At 52.8% G+C, this 21,017-nt stretch overlaps 1 protein-coding gene across 1 annotated transcript in view; it reads left to right on the plus strand.

The window, feature by feature from the left end:
* Positions 1 to 6,057: 6,057 nt before the first annotated feature.
* The window catches only part of SULF2 (sulfatase 2), a 92,052-nt gene continuing 77,092 nt past the window's right edge, over positions 6,058 to 21,017 (plus strand). Inside the window, exons 1-2 of the mRNA XM_041732354.1 lie at positions 6,058 to 6,344; positions 13,377 to 13,656. Coding sequence (XP_041588288.1) covers positions 13,482 to 13,656 — 175 coding nt within the window. The 5' untranslated portion in view covers positions 6,058 to 6,344; positions 13,377 to 13,481. The remainder of the gene's footprint in view (positions 6,345 to 13,376; positions 13,657 to 21,017) is intronic.

Below are 21,017 nucleotides of genomic sequence, written 5' to 3' on the forward strand. Positions count from 1 at the left end.
CCATAAATATGTGTCTTGTGGGGGTAAACTGTACTGAGAAAATGTAGGGTTAAAAAATAGGGGACTGGAATCCTCAGTCTCAGCTGAGGCGTCTACACTGAGAGCCAGCCCACAGATAGGGGTGAATAATGACTCCGTTCAGGTCCAACTTTATTGCTTTTGGCCAAAGGCCTTTTGCAGAAATAACTTTGTAACTTGCTGCCAGGGAAGCTTTTGTCCACAGCTGAGACAAAAGAACAAAGAACAGAGGTGGGAATTTCTGTGTCGGATGCCCATTTCCCCTAAACACCTAGCAAGAACAACAGGTGTGGCCTGGAAGGTGTGGGCTGGGGGAAGGTGAAGTCCAACCTCCTCTGTGGCAGGCTGCCACTCCTGTTCCCTCCTCCTGCCATACTGGTGTTTATTCTGTTCTTCAAGCAAACTCATTCCTACCTCAGGGCCTTTGCACTCGCTTTTTTCCTTTGGTTAGAAAGCATTTCATCTGTAAGTGGCTTCTTACCACCTCTGGTCTCACCTCAAACATCACCCATTCTTAGAGGCCTTCCCTGATTTTCTCTCTATCCTGTCTCCCTGGTGGTTCCTTCAAAGCTCTTGAAACGACCTGAAACTCATCTTTGTTATTATCTGTCTCTCCCAGCAGGATGTCAGCTCCTTGAGAGCAGAGGCCTGGCCTACCCTGTGTTTGTGGTTTATTCCGAGCATCCTGTGTAGCACCTGGCACATTGTAAGTGCTCAGGAAAGATCACACAGGTTTGAAGGGTTGCAAATAGCCCTCCAGCCAAGCTCCAGAGGAGCTTCGTTTGGTCTGCTCGGTATTTAAAATGTAGTGAACGTTTTCACTTTAAGAAGGATATTTCCAGTGGGGTCGAGTCCTCACCCTGCAACCTGTTCCTTTAGATCCAGACCATGTCACTGGTTTCTCCTGCCTCGCCCCTGCAGACATTTGAGTTTGAGGTTCCACTTTAGACAAAGGCCACTGCAGACAGGTGTCTCTCTCCAGAGATAACCAGATAATATCCGGGCTTCTCCTGAGCCTAGGCCGTGGGCCAGCCCACTGGCTCTGGCCAACCCAGTCCCATTGAGTGGATGAAGGCATGGTTTCCGGTGGGCAGGACTCTGTGGTCCTCATCTTAGGGGCCGTGTTTTAGGGGGTCATTCCATAAATGACATGGAATTTCACTGTGTTCTCTTCTGAGTCATCAGGGAAGGAGTCCCCATAACCCCCTCTTGTGGTCTTCAAGGAGGCCTGCTCCCCTTGCAAGAAAAAGGTCAGTGCCCTTGGCAAGCAAGAATCCAACTACAATGTCATTGAATTTGTTTCTTTATGTTGCTATCCATTTATGGCAGGGATTCTGCCCTGGGGGCGATTTCGTTCCCCCGAGGGAACACATGGCAATGTCTGGAGTTGTCTTTGTTGTCCTCAGTTGGGGGTGGATGCTACACACATGTCACAGGTGGGGGCCAGGGAGGCTGCCAGACACCCTACAATGCACAGGCCAAAGAATGGCCCAGCTCCCATTGTCCGTGGAGCCCAGATTAAGAGATTCTGGCTTAGGGCAAGTGGTGCTTGCTCCTCATGGAGGGAGAAGCCTTCCTTTGTAGATAAATTTGCTAAAATTGGAAAGGGAACAAGCTGAAGAATCTGGCACAAGTTGAGAGCGCAGGTGACACACAGATCTTCTGAGACGTTGCCACACAAGAGCGGGGGCACGGGGTCAAAGTGGGTCCTGTCGGTGATTGTGGGCCAGGTGGAGTAGCTGCGTTGTCTGGGCCAAGTTCTGGAAGGCTGGGGGACGTCTGTGGCTCTTACCCGGTCTAGCATTGTCAGTGCCACCCCTCGCCCCAGACCTGGTCCCCGGCCCCAGCCCGGCACCCCTCAGTTTAAGGCATCCACTCCCAACAGGTCAGCCCCTGCCATGGACACAGCGGCCTCCCCTTCCAGACAGCTCCCATGGGCACAGTGTCCCTGGGCTCTGAGGGCCAAGGGGCAGGCCTCTGGAGTGTACCCCTCTTACCACAGCAGGTGGGAAGGGGGCAGTTAGGGCCAGTTCCCCAAAACCAGGTCCCACACTTCACTTGGGGTTTCTGGGTTTGTTGGCGGCTTCCTTTCTACTTAAAAACAAGGAAGGGGAAGTTTTATTTTTTAAGTGGGAATTCCTGTTTTCCATGCCAGTATAACAGGAGAAGCCCCATTCTCTGAAGTATGGGGCGGGGTTGGGGGTGCCTTCTGTGGCTTTCCACGTCCAGCACAAGCTTTTCTCTTTGCTCCCTTCAGAAGCAGGACAAGCAGGACTCTGGCCCTGACACTGCTGATTGAACCCATTTGAATCATATGAGACAGAGGAGTGGGGTCCAAGGAGCCTTCAGGTCCCCCAGGGCCTCCTGAGGCTCAGGGATCTCGGAACTGGGCGTGGGCACAGACTCCAAAGCTTGCCAGACGCAGACACAGAATCAGACTAGGTTCAAGTTTCACTTCCTAGAAGGGGTAATGTGTGCTCTCGAGAGGCCCCCATGGCTCTCCAGGAGGTAGCAGGACCCTTTGTGTTTCCAAGACGGCCGCAAATTAGCCTGCTCACTCATCTACACCGTGATCTTGACACTCCTCCATGGAAAGATGGGGTCCCTTGTCCCCTCCTTTTGAACCTGGCCAGTCTTTCTTGTGAATGGCCTGTGACAGATAGGATGTGGTGGGAGTGGCCCTGGGGGACAGCAGAAATGAGTTCAGTTGCAAAAACTGAGGCAGCCCTGCCCATTGCTGGGACACCCCCCTCCCGAGCCACAAGGTGACCCATAAGAAATCAGACCCCCCACCCTGAGGCCACCATGCTGGGAGGAAGCCCAGGGCACACAGGGAGGGGCCCCCTGAGGTCCTAGCCAACTGCCAGTAGCAGCCACCAGCTCTTTGGTCATTTCAGCTCTGGCTTCAGACATTCTAAAGCAGAGACCAGCTATCCATGCTGTGTCCTGTAAAAAAAAAAAAAAAAAGACTATTCTCCTGCTAAGGTTGAAGATCAGTTGTTACACAGAAACAGTCATCAGAGCACTTGGCATGTACCAGTCTACCTCCTTTCAATCATTCATTCATTCGACAACATCCAGAATCTCACATCTTGCCCCCTCACCGCCCCTCTCCTGGTCCAAGCACTGTCCAGGCAGCTGTCCCACTGGCCTCCCTGCCTCCACCCTCACGCCCTGCAGTCTGTTCTCCACACACAGCCAGAAGGATCCTGTTAAAACCTACATCCAATCTCAACACTCTCAGGCTGGAACCTTCCAGATCTTCCTCTCGCTCCAAATATTAGCCTTCCCATCACTCAACACTCCAGCCCTGCTTGCCCACTTTATATGTCTCAGGCTCCCTGGCACGCTCCTCTCCCAGGACATTTGCTCTTGTTTTTCCCTAAGCCTGGAACACCGTTCCCCTGAATATCTTCAAGGCACGTTTCTTCACCACCTTCAGGATTCTACCCAACTGACACCCCCCCCCCCCACCATTTAAAGATGCAGCCTTACTCTGACCAGCACTTCTGACCTCTCTCTCTTGTCTCACCCTCTTAGGACTCATCACCTCATGCCTGTGATTTATTTTGGTGTTGATCCATAAAAGATTGTTTATTTCTGGGTCTCCAGCATGTAGAACAGGGCCTGTGCATAGTAGGTGCTCAGTAAATATTTGTTGACCAACTGTAAGAATTAGCACCCAGGCTGTGCCAGGGGCTGGGGCTATTTAGAAAAGAGACCGCCCAGGGTGCCTGGGTGGCTCAGTCGGTTGTGTGTTCAACTCTTGGTTTTGGCTCAGGTCATGGTCTCAGGGTCCTGGGATCGAGCCTTACGTCAGGCTCCCTGCTCAGCACAGAGTCTGCTTGAGGATTCTCTCTCTTTCTCTCTCCCCATCTGCCCTTCCACCCACTTGCGTGCGTTCTCTCTCTCTCTCTCAAATAAATCTTCTTTTAAAATCCTTTAATGAGGGCCTGGGTGGTTCATTGGTTAAGCGTCTGCCTTCAGCTCAGGTCATGATCCCGGGGTCCTGGGATTGAGCCCCGTGTTGGGCTCCCTGCTCAGTGAGGAGTCTACTTCTCCTTCTGCCTCTGCCCCTCCCACCGTCCATGCTCTTTCTCTTTCTCAAATAAATAAGTAAAATCTTTTTTAAAAAGTAAGGAAAAATCCTTAAAAAAAAAAAGGAGACAGCCCTACCCCTGCAGAGCTTCCAGTAAGAAAAACAACCCCCACAAAATAAAGACCAGAATAGAAGAGTGCATGAAGAATCACATGTTGTGATGAGTGTTCTGAAGAGAACAAACCTTGGATGAGGCCAAGAGTAACAGGGAGTCCTCCTTCCAGGAGGACGGCCAGGGAAGGCCCCCTCTCCACCTTCAGACTCCACCTATCCCATACTGCAGGGCCGTGCCCAGGGAACAGTCTGTTTGGCTTGGCAGATGAGGAAACTGAGACCAAATTGGGACCAGAATTCATGACTCCCACGCCCACGTTCCTTCTGCTTTTCCACACCACCTTTTTCTTATCGGTTGACAAATAAGGATGAGGAAAGTTTGCCTACAGTAAGGCAGAGAGTTGGGCCCGGGCCCAGGCCGAGGGCTAGCAAGCCGTGTTGTCAGGTCTCTCTGCACGGAGGCAGGAGGCAGCTGGGAAGCCACCTGAGTCAACACTCTGTCTCCAGCTTGCTCTACCATTTGGGTTCATTCGGTTGCAAGTGACAGAGAAAGCAACTTGGCACAACCTAAGAAACAAAGAATTTGATTCATGTCCCTAAGGAGTCAACGTGTGAGAAAGTTCACCTATGAAAGAAAGAAAACTGCTCAAACTAGTCAAAGGAAAAAAAGGAATCTCTTGGCACCCACAACAAAGAACCCAAATGTAAATCTTCTTCTTTCAGGCTTAGCTGGATCCAGGTCTCAAATGTTTCAAAACCCAAGTATGTTCCATTTCTCTGCTCTGTTTTCTTCCGCATGTTGGCTTCATTCCACCTCTACATGAGGCAAGATGGTGTCCATCTTCCCTCACCCTCATGGTGGAAGGACATGGAGCAAGTTAGCCAGTTGAAAAGGGTAGGTAGGCATCTTCTCCTAGCCAGGCCAGGGCACCTGGATTACTCTGGTTGGCCAATCACTGAGGAGGAGGAATTGGAAGGCTCTGATTGGCTCAGGTCTGGATCCCATAGTCTAGCCTTGGAGCTCTGCAGCTGGGGCATAGTTTGAACCTCACGGATTGAGGATTGGGGAGAAGATCCCCAAATGAAAACTGGATGCGTCATAGAAAGTATGTTAGCCCAAACCCAACCAAGAATGCTAGCCAACATATATTGGGCACTTACTGTATACAGTCCTAAAGCTCTAAAGGATTCACAGGCATTAAGCCATTTCGTCTTCACAACTCTGTAAATGCTCTTACTGGCCCCACTTTATAGATGAAGACACTGAGGCCACAAGAGGGTAAGTTACTCCTCCAACAACTCGTCCGTAGTAGAGCCAAGATTGGAACGCCACTTCTCTGGCTTGTTCCCGGCTGCATTTTAGCACGTACCTATCTGCTTGGCTTTCTCCACTCTCTCAGCTCCATCAGAGGAGAGGTCTGTGTCTGGTTCTTTTCACTGATCATGAAACAGTATTTGCACATAGATGCTCAGATACTCGAGCATGTGAATTACATGGCCTCTCAAACACCGCTCACTTTACATATAAAACCTTGCGACGTTCAGCCTTCCAGCTCCTTGAATATATTGTTTCTGAGCTTCTGTTGAGCTCTAACTAGACTCCGTGGTCCCATCCTAGAAGTTCACTGTGGTTTGCCATAACTTCGAGTCCTGACACTTCTCACTTTTGGCTAGAGTTTTTCAGCTCCAGCTTTTGACCTGACTCCTTAGAATGTCAGCTCCCTGAGGGCAGGGACTTCCCCCCCCCCCCCCCCACTGCTTTATCTGCAGTACCAAGAACTGTGCCTGGCACATAGTGGGTCTTTGAGAATTTCTTGTCGAACGAACAGTTATACAAGCAACGGGGTTCTTAAGCCATTCTCTCTATGCCCTGATTTCCTTTCCAGATCCTGAGCCCTTGTCTTGAAATTTCATCTTTGCTGCCTCCCTTTGAAAGACCCTTCTCTTGTCCTGTGTCCTGCTCTGGAGAGCTGGCGTGCTTCTCTACCTCCAGCTGGACTTCCAAGACCAGGCACAGAGAACCACCAGATGTCCTGGCCCCAGGCAGGAAGACAAGGAGAGTCTGTGTCCATAGGTTACAGGAGCTCCTGTCCTTTCTTTGACAGCCCTGGAGAGGAAGAGAGAAGCCTGGAAAAAACCTGAAGCCAGGAAGAAGGGGAGACACCAGAGGAGTGTAAGGTTGAACAGATGTGCTTGTGTCATTTCCCTATCTAGACCACTCCTGGGCTTGCGAGGTTCGAGACCACGCATTTCCATCCTTCCCACTCTGCCTGCCATTTGCTCATGCCATTTCCCGTGCTAGAAGCACCCTGTCTTCCCCCCTCTTCAGAAAAACCCTGTGGGTTCTTCAGAACTTTGTTCCTCTTACTTAGGAAGAGGAACTTAAACTTTACCTTAAACTTTATCCTGTGAGACCTCCTCCAGGCAGCCCTCTTTGACTGCCCCCCCCCCGACCAGCACTTTCCCCCCTTCTTCTTTCTGTTTGTGCCATACGCTTAACCTCAGCTGCTTGTACCATTCATGGGTCTTCAAGTGAGCACAGGGGTCAGGTTGAGGCGCTGGGGTCCGGCCGTCTGGGTGCACATCTCAGCTGTGAGGTCCGCTTGCTTTACCCACCCAGGGCTCTGCAGGAAGCAGGTCGAGTCTTCCAACAAAGTTGTGAGCAGTGTTAAGAAAATGAGTATTCAGATCCCGAGGGCTGGGGACGGTGGGGAGCATTGGTTGGCACCTGGAGAGAGCCACCCACGGGAGCTGCAGCCCCCAGCAGAGCAAGAGAGGGATGTGGTCAGCTCCCAGCACCTGGGCAGGGAGGACGGATGCCTGGCAGTGACCCCCCCCTCCCACTCCCCCAGGGCCAAACCCCACCAAGAGCCAACTGCTGTGGTCCATCCAAGTGAATCTCCCAGGGCGCGGGGAAGCCCGCCCAGAGAGAGGATGGGGAGGAGGTGAGCCAAGGTGGAGGCAATAGCTGCTCCACCTCCAAACTGCATGACCTTGGGCAAGTTCTGGAAACTCCCCGTGCCTCGGCTTCCTCATCTGCAAATAGAACATCCGACTCCGAGCTGTAAGGGTGACTGTAAGGGTGACGGAGCTAACGGGAAGAGCGCGGAGGGATGGGCGGGGCCTGTCATAAGTACCCGCACGTGGTATTATTCATTCTCCACCACCGTTTTTCAGGGGAGTTTGCTGGGCTGGGCCTGGTGCTTCCTGTTGGAAGAGATTCCCTGAAGCAGCCGAGGGTGCCTGTCTGCACGAGGCTCAGCCCGCGTCCCCAGCAGCGTCCCCAGCAGCCCCTCAGGAGCCTCCCCTGCGGGCGGGGCTGGCACCCGGCCGCCCGCTCCCACGGTTCCTCCCCGCTCCCTCCCATTGGCCAGCCCGGGTCACATGTCTGCCTCTGGACCAATCACTGGAGCCAAGGGGATGAAACGTGCTGATTGGCTCTGCCTGGGTCACGTGTTCTGCCCCGGAGCCCAGCTGCCCCTGCCTAGCGCAGTAAGGGGGCGGCCGGGACCCCAGCCCCCCTGGAGGACTTCCCGGGGTTGGGGGGGGGCCAGTGGAATGTTTTGCTAGGTCAGGAGTTGGGGACACGGATGTGAGACCTGACAAAGATCCTTGGCCTCTGGGAGCTGACACCCCAGTTGGGCTGGAGAAGGGGGGGTGACCCATAAAGGAAAAGGTAAAATCCATAGTTTGCCAGAGGTGGTCAGGACTAGTGGGAGGGGCAAATATTTCTGTGTTAACCTGTTAAGACAAAATGTAAGCAATGACCGGAAGGAGGTGAGAACAGGGCCTTGAATATAGCTGGAGGAAGGCTCCAACCAGAGGGAACAGCAAGTGCGAAGGCCCTGGGGTGGAGACATGCCTGGCATGTCAAGAAACAGCACAGGGGCGGAGTGGACAAGGGGAAAAATGGAAGAGGATGAGGTCAGAGGGGTGATAGGCCCCCTTAGAGTCTCATTGGCCCTTTGGAGGGTTTGGGGTTTTATTTAGCATGAGATGGGAGCCCTCAAGGCTTTTCAGTGGAGGGCCTTCTTGATTTTAACAGGACCCTCTGGCTATTTGCTAGAAGGTGGAGAGAGTAGAGGCAAGGAAACTACTTAGGAGGCTGTTAGGATACAGGCAGGACTATCCTACCACCTAACGCTGTGCTTTGCACATACTAGGCCCTAAATAGAGATCTGTTAAGTAAATGAAGGAGGACGTTAGTGGTCGGGCTGTCCATACCACCTGCCCCAGCACACGGGGCACCTCTCCACACTCTACAATCCCTTTCCTCCCTTCTCCCTGAGGCTTCTTCCCTCAGGCAGTGCCTTGTTCTGCCTCGGGCCACGTCCTCTCCCACTCCCTCAGCTGCCTAATCATTCCCAAACTCCTCTTAGCTAATCTTGTTGGCAATTTAGGGATCCTCAGAGAAGACTACCATCTGGGTCTTTCTGGACAGGCCTGAGCGAGGTCCTGGGAGCTTCCCCAAAGCTGTGGTGTGTGGGGCAGGGAGGGGTCATTGGGCCCCCTGGGACTTGTTCCTCTCTGCAGATTAACAGATAAGTCTAGAAGCAGGAGTGATGTTTCTGAACACGTGGGACATTAGACATTTCCGGAGCTGTCTTCCTGGGCTGGAAGGCCTGTGCCAAGGGCTATGAGAAGACACAGGACAAAGAGAAGGCGCCAGATGGGCCTTGCAGCGAGCTGGTGGGAACGAGGGGAGTATCTGAGGGACAGTCAGCACATCCGTCCGCTGTGCTGTGCAGATTCACCAGATACTCTCCGCGCAACCACTTTGAATCTTTTACCAAGAAGGGAAAAAAAATGGAGGCAAAAATCCCTTGTGTCATTTTTAATTGATTTCTTCAGCATCCAGAGAGAGGTTGGCACAAGGCCAGGGGAAGTCAGAGCTGAGGGAATTCATCAAAATTCGACCTGCTGATGACTTGATCTGATGAAATAATTAGCTCCTGTTACTCTCTGGTCTCCAGTCACAGAGCTTTGACTTCTATCCAGAGGGGGAGCATCCTCGCTGGTGGGTTATGGTTGCCTGGGAGCAGGGAGTGAAGGGGACTGCGGTTGAGGGTGGGGAAGGCTCACGAGAAAACCAACATGGGTGCCAGGAACAGTCCAGCTGACCGCGTCTCCCAGCTCCACCCACCATCTGGCCCAGAGCTCCCAATACAGGCCGCAGCTGCCAGCTCCATACCTCCCTCTACATCGCAGGCCTGGAGCCCAAAAGACCCTCAGAGGACACCTGGCCACCTGCTGCTCCATTTGGCAAATGAGGAAGGAAACTGAGGCTGGGAGACTCAGGAACTTACCCAGTAATCTGGTTGAGCCAGGCTGGGTTTGAACCCCATCTGCCGCTTATTTAATCATGTGTCCTGGAAAAGTACTTTTAATTCTCTGCGCCTCAGCTTATCCAAAAAATGGGTATAATATTGATGGGTAGAAATGCAGATTAAACGTAAAATGTATAGAGCAGGGGCTGGAGTGTTGCAAGCTCTCAACAAGCATTTGCTGTTACTGTTTCTGGTAGAAGAGAGTTGGGGGACATCCCTTGGAAAGTCTCTCGATGTTATTTTAGTGCTTGGTGTCTATCTGAAGGCGCATGGATGTGTGTTTCACAAATGAAGGTGGGCCGATTGAGGCATCAGTTCGAGTGCAAGGCACAAAGCATCCTGATGGGTTTCCCGAGGCAGGTGGGACAGGGACTGAGAAACATGATTTAGGAACCACCCCATGATTGGGGGTGATCCACGGACCGATTCGAGGTGGAACATGTCTCCTTTTCGACCCTCTCCCAGCTTTCCACTCCCTCCAGCAGAAAGTCTAATGCGCTTTGACTTCTTTCGACAGCTAAAGAGAGAGCGTGTGCAGGTGGGAAAGCAGGTGGGCACAGGACTCAGCTTGGATCCTTAGGAAGGAACTAGAAGCTGTGAGGCTGAGTAAGCGTGTCTGCTTTCTTTCATTCTGTGTGAGTTAGTTTGATGGAGAAGGGGATGCCCATTTTCCACTTACCCTTGGGTAGAAAGTTTGCTTTTTCAAAAACGCATATTTGTGTTTTTATTTTTAAATGAGGCCATTTCACAGTGAAAAGGTTGTGCAGATTTAGCAGAAACAGGGGCTGTGGCACCTGAATGGAGGCGGTCGGGAAATGTGGGTTTAGGGGAGGGGACCCGCTCTGAGCGGTCAGGGGAGCAGAAGTCAGACCCCCTCTGCCGTTTGCTCCCTGGGGGATCTTAGGATGGTGATTCAGCCCCTGTCTTCTCAACTTGAAAGTGGGGACAGCACTCGTCCCTGTGTGTGGGGTGGTTGGGAGTGGAAGAGACTCTGCAAGCAGAGTGCCCGTCACAGCCCACCCACAACTACAGTGACCGTTACCCGAGAATGGTTTACTCTGTGAACGATGTGTTCCGGGTCATTCCCTGTGGTGGGCTGTGGTTTCAGCACTCTAAATGAACCCATTGCATCCTTCACAGCCATTTTATAGATGAGGAAACTGAGGCACAGAGGGGTTAAGTTATTTGCCCGGGGTCACCCAGCAAGTGACGCCAAAGTCCACATCTTAACCGTTGCCCAGTGCGGTGCATGGCAGATGCTGAATAAGCAGTTGATGCAGTGGCTCTGGCTGCCGAGAGGTCGTGAGATGGAAGCCGTGCTTGCCCTCGGGTCCTATGAAAGTCACGGTTCCCAGGTCAGCTCCCCTGAGTATGTGATCCTCACTGCTCCCCACCCCACCCTGCCCCTGCACAGATGTCCTGTCGGAGGTCTCTGGGGAGGGAAGCACTGCATGGAGCCTGCTCCTGCTCCTGGCCTGCCCTGGGGAGTGTGGATGGAAGGCGTTACTTCCAGAGGCATTCGGGGCTTGGGGAGCAGCAAATGAGTCTTGCAACACCCAGAAAGAACTAGCCAGGCAACAAGCCTCACTACCCGTAGGCTTGAAGGGACGAGAGGAGGGAGAGGTGCCCCCAGGGCTGGAGGAAAGCCAGAGCAGTGGCCAGCCTAGAGTGACAAAGGCACTGGGGTGCTACTAATGCAAGGGAGGGAGCACAGCTGAGTGAAGGATTTCCTGCCTCCCCCTCTCCAGCAGCCACCCAGCAGAGCTTCCCCAGGCCCAGCCCTCAGGAAGCCAGAGGTCAGGCAGGTGCCACCTGCAGAGGTGAGACTGGCTTCCTGGGGCACAGAGCAGGGTGGAAAACAGATGAGCGGGACCCTTTCTGGAGGAGGCTGATGGGGGAAGGGGTTGGTGATGCTGCTGAGCCTCCAAACAAGGCTATGGTGTGGCCCTGCCAAGCCCCACGTCCCTCACTCTGCAGAATTCTGGGGACCTTAACAAAACCCCCACTCCTTTAGCTCTCAGAATATTTCTTTGGCCCCTACTAGGTGACAGGCATAGTACAAAGTGCTGGGGATCAAGCTGTGGTGAACACAGGCCCACTTCCTATTCTCCTGGAACTGACCCTTGAGTGGGGAGAGCTGAGCAACTAAGATGATTGCAGGTTGTAGTAGGGATTATCAGGAGAATAAATCAAGTTCTAACATAGAGTGCCTCAGGTGAGGGCACCACCTTACATATGGCAGTCGGGGCAGGCCTTTCTAAGGATGTTGTTTGTGTCAAGACTTGGTGGAGGAGAGTGAGCCCGGTATAGAAAGTAAATCTGGGGAAAGACTCTTCAAGGTTTAAGGAAGAACAAGTGCAAAGGCCCTGGGGCAGGAACAATCTTGACTTGTCAACAGAAAGAAGCCAGTGGGGCTGGGGAGCAATTGGGAGGGAGGAGGTGAGGTGGGCAGGGGCTGGATCACTTGGATCCCCTGGAAGCCCTGGTAGGGAGCGTACATTGTATTCTTCAGGCTGGAGAAGCCAAGGGAGAGGATGAGCAGGTGAGGGACAGGACTGGGACTAAGGTGAAGGCCTTGTGCCAGTACCAGCTGGACTGAGTGAGTCCCTTTTGTCTTGTGCCCTGAACACCTTGCTGGTCTCAGCCTGGGCCAGGCCTACTGAGGGATAAGATGGGATTTGCATTTTAGGGAGACACTGCTCGCCGTCTGGAGAGGATGGAGGATGGGGCGCAGTCGGGGGAGACAGGGGACCTCTTAGAGGGGTGTTCCTGCGACCATCCCCTTCTGTGGACCGGAACCCTTGATGAGTTCCCTGAGCTGTGATGGGGGCAGGGGGCAAGCAGAGTCCTTCAAGGTCATGCGGCCTCACCTCCAACAAGCCTGGTTTCCTCCTGACACGTCTGCTCACTCACTCTCTCTCGTTCTAAATAAATGAGACCTAGAGTCTATATCTGGAAATACTTGAAGGCTCATTTCCTCAAGAAGTAGAAAAATGACCGCAGAGAGCAAAGAGCAGAACGAGATCAGACCTGCCCGAGCCAAGATTCGCCATCCTGCCTCCCCTGCCCCTGCCTTCGCTCATGACTCCATCTGACCCCGGGGTCCAGGGGTGACCAGGGTCGCGACAGACTGGGACAGCTCTTCTCCTGCAACTCTTTGCGCTCCCAGTCTTCTCTTCTGTCATCTTGTTTGTTCTTCGGACTGAAAACTAGTGTGAATAACTTGCCCACTATGGGATCTGTCTGCAGGGGGCCTTCACACGCATCCCCATTGGCTGGAGCTCCTGTAACAACCTCGTCTCCCCATTTTGTGCCCGGGAAAACTGAGGCTCCTTACTGGCTTGATGGGGGGACCCCGGCAGGCGACAGCTGTGACTGGAGCACACACAGCATCCGGGGTCACGCAGCCCTGCCTGAGCCACATGCTGCCCAAGAGCGGGGACTGCGTCCTGCTCGCTTGTGTCTCCCCAACCCCAGCTGCCAGAGGAGAGGGGATGCCCAGAAATATCTGCTCCCCCACACTGGGCTCCTCCTTTTCCTTTCTCTGGGGCGGATCTGTCTGTTGAACGGGTTGGATGGTCCGGAGACAGGCTGGTCATCTGACTTGGGACAAGGCCCGCCACCGGCACATGCAGTGGATTGCTGGTCCGGGGGAGAAAATTCCATCTGCAGAAGTCACAGAGAGCCTCTCTGCTGCTCTATTGATTGAGCAGATCGCAAGTTCTTCCCTTCTAACTTTCTCCGAGTTCGGTTTTCTTTGCTATATCTCCCCCTGATCAAAGACACCCGCTAGTCCATGCCAGAAATCATTATGCAAGCCCGAGCAGTCAGGCGGCCTTTACGTAAAGACTGACCTGATTCTCTTCCTCCTACTTTAGATCCGTGAGTAGAGCGGGAAGGGAAAAGAGGCAAATCCACGAAACGCCTCAGACTTCAGCCTCCTGGGTCCGGCAAGAAGCAACAGATCGACAGAAGGTCGTAAGATGGCACCCCACGGCCTCCTGCTTTGCTTGCTCTCCGCAACCGCCTTCTCTCTGCTGGGTGGGAGTTCGGCGTTCCTGTCACACCACCGCCTGAAGGGCAGGTTCCAGAGGGACCGCAGAAACATCCGCCCCAACATCATCCTGGTGCTGACAGATGACCAGGATGTGGAGCTCGGTAAGCACCCGGCCAGCAAGTGCCACCTACCCAGCAGGTGACCACCCAGCAGGCGCCACCCACTCAGCCAGCACCAATCACCCAACCAGGACCACCCACCCAGCAGGCACCACCCACCCAGCCAGGACCACCTGCCCAGCAGGTGCCACCCACCCAGCCAGCATAACCCACCCAGCCAGGACCACCCACCCAGCAGGCGCCACCCACCCACCCAGCGCCACCCACCCAGCCAGCGCCACCTGCCCAGCAGGTGCCACCCACACAACCAGGGCCATCTGCCCAGCCAGGACCACCCGCCCAGCCAGGACCACCCACCCAGCAGGTACCACTCGCCCAGCCAGCGCCACTCACCCAGCTAGGATCACCCGCCCAGCCAGTGCCACCTGCCCAGCAGGTGCCACCCGTCCAGCCAGCACCACCCACCCAGTCAGGACCATCCAACCAGCCAGCACCACCCTCCCAGCCAAGACCACCCACCCAGCAGGTGCCACCTGCCCAGCAAGTGCCACCTGCCCAGCCAGCACCACTCACCCGGCAGGTGCCACCTGCCCAGTCAGGACCACCCACCCAGCAGGTTCCACCTGCCCAGCCATCACCACCCTCCCAGCCAGGACCACCCGCCTAGCATGTGCCACCCACCCAGCCAGGACCACCCTCCCAGCTGGGGCCGCCCATCCAGCAGGGGCCACCTGCGCTGCAATGGCTGCGGTGCTAGATCTGAGGCTCCTGAGGTGGGTCACAGTGGAGACCCATGGAGCTCACTTGGATTTAAACCAAGTCACAGGGGGTTGTCCCTCACATGTGCGTTTGCGGCTTGGTTCCCAAGGTTAGGAGTCTCCAGCTCATTCCTAAGGCAGAGCCCTTCTTGGATTTCTCCAAAAGTCTTAAGGAGAAGAGATATTTAGACCAATTCGTTAGCTTCACTCTCTCAGGTACCTGCTGTGTGCCAGGCGATATTGTAGGGCCTAGAACATGAGTAATGAGTGAGACAGGCACGATCCCTACTGTCGTGGAGCGAGGGCCACAGATAATCAGCTAGGTCACAAGGAAAATCATTGCAGGAAGGGAGAAATGGGCTGGTGATACTAAAGAGGATGCTGTGCTGGTTGGGGGAGTGGGAGCTACTTTGGTTGGTAATCAGAGAGGGCTACTCAGAGGGTGTGATGTTTGAGCTGGCACTGAAGCTAAGAAGGAGCCAGCAGAGTGTACATATGTGTGTGCTTATGTGTGGGTACATGTGTGTGTGTACACACACATCTATATGGGCCCTGCTCTTCCGATCTAACCGCTTCAGGTGGGCTCAGCCTTCCTCGGTGGCATCTGGGGACAGAAAGGGCGGACACTACTGCTAGTAGTAGTGTCCTGACCCTGTTCACCAAAATGGTGCCTCAGGAGGACGAGCTTGGCTGCCTCCTGCCCGGAGCTTCCTCCCTTCACAGTGCTCTGGCTCTAGAGGTGAGGACAGGACCCTTGTCAGGGTTTAGCTCACTCGCAATGAAAGCAGGCATGTCAGGGGCTTCTCCAGCTCCCAATCTCAGCACCTTTATTCCCCACGCAAGCCCCCTCCCCCAATCACACTGCCTCCTTGGCTCAGCGTAGAAGCCTTCCTGGATCTGCCTCTGTGCTCACACTAGACCACAGGCTCCTCCACCTGAGCTGTGAGCGCAACATCTGCATAGGTTTTTCTCACCACGTGTCCCTCTGCATGAGGACAAACCTCCACACATGAGGCCGCCAAGAGCGAGCCCATCTCAGCTGGACCTTCTGCTCCCCAGGGCCAAGCTCCACTGATATTACCAGCTCACCGTTGGGGCTCTCCCTCAGGGTAAGCCTTCTTTCTCCCTAGCTTCTTCTCCTCCCCACCACCATGAATTCACTGATTTTACAGGTTCTATTTCTCCAACAAGCAAACCATACACAGAACTGCCCTACTCTACAAGAGTACAAATGCAAATGACATAGATTTTTCTAACAACTACATTATTTAACGCTAAAAAAATGTGAAATTAATCATGTATTTTGTTTAACCCAGTAGGTCCAAATGATTATCATCTCAACATGTGATCAACATTAAAAAGTCCTTAATGAGACAGTTTACATTTTTTATATTGTTTTGAAATCTGGCCTGTACCTTACACTTAGAGCACATCTCATTTAGGACTCACCACCTTTCAGGTGCTTGGTAGTGCTTGTGGCTACCATGTTGGACAGCACACAGCCTTGTGCACTTTCCCCCTATAGCTTTCCAGTCATCAGCACTACTATGTACTGTGAAGATCTGAGAAAAGCCTTTTAAGCAAGGGAAACAGCATGTGTGAAGGCCCTGAGGCAGGAGCAAGGAGACAGATGGGGCTGGAGCCTGAGGGAGGGAGAAGATGGGGCCATATCTTGGAGGCTCTTACAGGTTGTGGTACGAAGCACCCGTGGTTGACCAGGTGAGGCTGTATGCACTGTCAAAGGGCAATTGAGTATCATTGGTGGCAACAAACTTAAAAGTTGACTAGATAAGCCTTTGCAACCAAACCTGAGATTGCAGTGAAAATCCACCTGCAAATCTACACTCTTTTTGGATCCATCATTAAAAGCATACATCAGTCTTTTTAACTGCTAAGAAAAGGTAACTTACATATATCCCAGTTGCTCCTTATAATGATTTATATTAATAATCACCAGTATAGATTTTTCTCAGAGAGCTTATCAAGTGCAAGAAGACTTTATAGCCAGGAAGCAATCGAAGCCCAGAACTTTTATTGAAAATTGGGCACATAGAATACCTATCTCTCCGGCACCATTTATCTTGCACCATGTTTGATGACCATGGGGAGCCTACAGATCACGGCCATAGGGACCCAAGTTTTGTTTTTGGTAGAATTTTGCGGCGAGCGCTTGCATGTGGCACCTGGATCTCAGAGCACAAGGGTCTTGCTTCACGGGGCCCCTCAATTATAGTCATGCCTGGGAGTTCAAGACTGCCTGGACGTGCACTTGTGCACTCAGCAGATGTATGTTAAGCATCCTCTCTGTGGATGCTCCCACTGTCCTGGGAGCTAGAGGATGGCGGAGGAGCGTTCCAGATCCAGAGAAGGGGAAAGGCAAAGACTGTGTTAGTTAGCAGTGAACTTGGTGGGTTAGGACAGAAGGAAGGTTGTGGGCTGGAGAAGAGCCCGGCTAGAAGTGGGGAGAGAGAAGGCCAGGAGTAGACTGGGGCCAGGTCATGAGGGGCCTTGGAGCCACGGGGAGTTTGAGTTTTATTCTTGGTGAAATGGACCTGGGTTAGGGGGCCTTTAGCAGGGGGCTGTGAGCAGACTTAGGTTCCAGCAGGATCCCTCTCGCTGTGATACTGAAATTGGATTGCCGAGAGCAGAAGCAGGGAGCCCCATTGGGAGGCCTGCGGGAATTCGGCCAGTGATGGAATCTTGGCCCCGGGGCGGAAGCAGTCACAGGTGAGCCCTCAAGGGATGGTTGGATGTGGGAGTTAAGGAAAAGAGGAAGACGAAGGGCAACTCCTAGGGTTTTGGCCTGAACCGAGGTGAATGATTGAACGACCACTCTTGGGAACACATTTTTGCTGCAGCAGCGTGATCCAGCCAAGCCTTGTGTCAGAATGTGATCATAAGTTTACATCTGTGACCCGCAAATAAAACCCAGAGAATATGCAAATACGGAAAAAGGATCTATGGACATGATAAAGACACAAGAGGGAGGAGAGCAAGGAGAACCCTGGTTAACTTAAAATGCATACGTTCCCTCGTTAGAGAGGGAGAGAGTAAGACACAGGAAAATGAAGTTTCTTGTCCAAGGTCACACCTACCAGGCTAGAACATGGCCAAGCAAGACTAAAACCCAGGGTTTGTGGTCTTAACCAGTCTCGTGGAATGGCAGTTGTTTCTAGATCGTTAGCGTTTGTTAGTTGGCTTTCATCACCACAAATACCATGGCCGGGGACGTCTTTGTACGTGCATCCTAGCATATGTGAGCAAGTGCTGCTGAGAAATTCCAGGAAGTGGATTCGGTGCATTTGGAACCTTTGAGTTCTGGGGCGTCTGTCAGCACCCACACCGCGGCACCACCTTGCATAGATCAGTGCCTGCAAACCTTGCCTTCCGCGCTCCAGCCGACCCCTCCTGCAGCAGAACCGGCTTTTGAAAGGAGGTGGTGCAGCTTTCTGGAGGTGAGGGATGGGAAGGTGGTAGTGGGGGTGGGGGAGGATGGTGGGCTTTTTATAAACCACTAGACAGACCCAGATCAATAATGCATGTTCCAAAAAAGGCCAGCACATTATCTCACAGTCTGCTACAACTGGCACACAGAGGGTGGTCCTAAAAAATTTATCATCTGCTATTTTCTGCTCATTCGTGTGGCAGTTCTGATGGTTCTTGGGGCTGAAGGCTTCTCGACTGAGCTAATTCCAGGCTTCCTTCCAGTCCCGGGTGGAGAACAGCCGTCCATCCTAATTAGGGTCTGGTTGAGAGAACTGTGATAGGACACAGACAGAGGGGCTCGTCCTGAGTCCTGATTGTGAGATTGCGATGGCAGGGAGGCGGGCTGTAGATTCGTTTTCTGCCTCCTCACGTGCATCTGACACCCTTCCCTGAGTGTCACTTGGAAGCGTCAGATGCCCAGGGGAACTGGTTCCAGGGCACAGTGGTCAGTAAGTAGCCTCCATGATCAATACATCGTTGAGGCGAATGGGAAAATCCCCGTGTTTGGGGGATCCTTGGAGACCAGCAGGAGCTTGGCTGGCCTTCTTTGCCAGAGGATAAGAGAAGGAGATGCGCACAGAAGCCAGAGTCCTGTTTGCATCTTGTGTCCTTGGGTCAGATGGGCTGTGGAATCTGCCAGGGTTTCCAGTTGAACCTGATCCGGCCAGGCCTTCGGTGAGCCTCAGTGGCTCAGAGAGGCTCTGAGACACCAGGGTGAGTTAGACATAGCCCTTGCGGAGCAGAAGATTGTTTGCAGCCTCCCAGTGCCGTCTGTTCTATTGTTTGAGATTTTATTGAACTGGACTTACTTTTTGAAGCTTAAGTATTGTTTGAAAAGGAAGTCTTAAATGATGACTGTAAATGACAAGCCAGCCGTCACTGCCTTTTGTAAAAGGTCACTGCAAAATCGAGTACAATGAGAACAGCAGTGTTTTTACATTTCGGCAAGATGCGGCCTCCCACAAGGCTGGCGTGTCTTTGTTATAAAGGGTGAGGACGGTGGCATCTCCCCAAGACTTTCTCCCTAACCCAGCCGGCAGGATGGAAGCTGGGAAAGAGAAGGACTTTCTTAAGCGTGAGCCATGGGCTTTTCGTATCAGAGCCCCACCAATACAGGGGCCCCTGTGACTGAGGGGTAAGGAGCCAGACCCCAAACCCCAGATTCTCCGCTGTTCATCTCCCAAGGAGCCACCCAGGGTAGAAGCAAGGTGCCTTTCAGAGGCTCCCTCAGATGGCCGATCTCAGGTGTGCCCCCCAAGACTGCATGAACAGAGTCTCACCGTTGCGGCTGACCAAAGGCCACCACGCAGCAGTGTTGGAGGGGCCGCAAAAAATGCCACGGGAACAAGTTTTCCACTGGATGGAAAAACACATGTTTCACAACCTTTCTGCTGGTCTGGATTCTTTCAATGATGAGTGCCAGGAACCTGATTCAAACCAGATGGACCATACGCAACCAAAGGACTCTATTGGACTCAGGGAAGTAAAAAGTCCAAGTGCATTTTGAACTTCAGGTGTGGTTGGATCCAGGAGCTCTGTCTGGCTCTCACCTGTCTCTCCATCTTCCTCCTCTCCAAAGTGGCTTCACCCTCAACCCAGGTTTCCATCTGGCATCACTAGAGCTGTGTTAATGGGACAGCAAGCCATCCTTGGAGAAAGGGAGTGTCTCTCTCCCGTGCATACCAACAAATGTCCCCAAATGAAGTATTTTGGGGCTGGTCCTCTCTGGGACAGCTGGTCAACCATGAACCGTTCAGGGGGATAGAATACAAGGATTGGCTGGCTGCAGTTGTGTGCACATCCCTGGAGCCAGGAATGGGGCTGACCAAAGTTGAGCTATGAAGATTCAGGGAGTGGGTGTGTTCCCTAAAGGACAATTCAAGAGCTGGTCCCAGAAGAAGGCAGGTGCCGGCTGTGCAGTTGAGTCCAGGAGATGCCCAGGGCACACTCACGGGGCTCTCCCCAAAGCAAGGTTGTTCACAGGGCAGACCAGACTCATTCATTCAACAGGTTTTTTTTTAAAGATTTCATTTACCCATTTGACAGAACAAGAGAGCACAAGCAGGGGGAGCAGCAGGCAGAGGGAGAGGGAGAAGCAGGCTCCCTGTGGAGCAGGGAGCCTGATACAGGGCTTAATCTCAGGACCCCAGGATCATGACCTGCACCAAAGGCAGATGTTTAACTGACTGAGCAACCCAGGCACCCCTCAATAGCTATTTAGTGAGCACCTACCATGAGCCAGAGGGGATCCAACAACAAACGAAATAGGCAAAACCGGGCAGCCCAGGTGGCTCAGCGGTTTAGTGCCACCTTCAGCCCAGGGCCTGATCCTGGAGACCCCGGATTGAGTTCCACTTCAGGCTCCCTGCATGGAACCTGCTTCTCCCTCTGCCTGTGTCTCTGCTTCTGTCTCTCATGAATAAATAAATAAAATCTTAAAAAAAAAAAAAAAAAGGCAAAACCTCTATTCCTTGGAGCTCACATACTCATGCAAGAGTTAATTAAAAAGATTTATATAGTGCATATGATAGTGAAAAGTGGAGAGGGGGATATAGCAAGGAAGGGAGGTCAGCAAGGAGAGAGATAGGGAAAGGGAGGGAGAGCGATGAATTTATGGGGACATGAGCAAAGAAGGTGAGGGAGCCATTCAAAGGAGTTCCCCCAAGAAGAGCATTCCAGGCAGAGGGAAGAGTGAGTGCAAAGACCCTGCAGCAAGAAATGGTCCCACCAGGCTCACAGAGAAGCAGAGAAACCAGGATGGCAGGACAGTGTGAACAGGTGTGAGGTCTGAGGGATAATGAGGCATTGGTGGAAGGATAGATCATGCAGGGTCTTTGAACCAGAGGGAGGATTTTGGCTTTCCAGGTGATACAGACACCAGTGGAGGACACTGAGCAGAGGAGGGACATTATTTGACTTCTGCATTAATACGACCCTTCTGTCTATGATATGGAGAATAAACTGAAGGGATATAATAAGAGCAGGGAGCCCAGAAAGGGGTCTACTGCAGCAGTCCAAGCACGAGAGAGATGATGGTGGCTCCAATCAGAGAGGGAGAAAGCAGATGCTGCCCCTAGTTATTAGGTAGAGCTGATAGGATGTGTTGATGGACCTGATGTGGAGTGGGCTAGAGGAATCCTGAGTAACTCCAGGACTGGG

Source organism: Vulpes lagopus, chromosome 18 (assembly GCF_018345385.1).
Source record: "Vulpes lagopus strain Blue_001 chromosome 18, ASM1834538v1, whole genome shotgun sequence".
In the NCBI taxonomy this organism is placed as follows: domain Eukaryota; kingdom Metazoa; phylum Chordata; class Mammalia; order Carnivora; family Canidae; genus Vulpes; species Vulpes lagopus.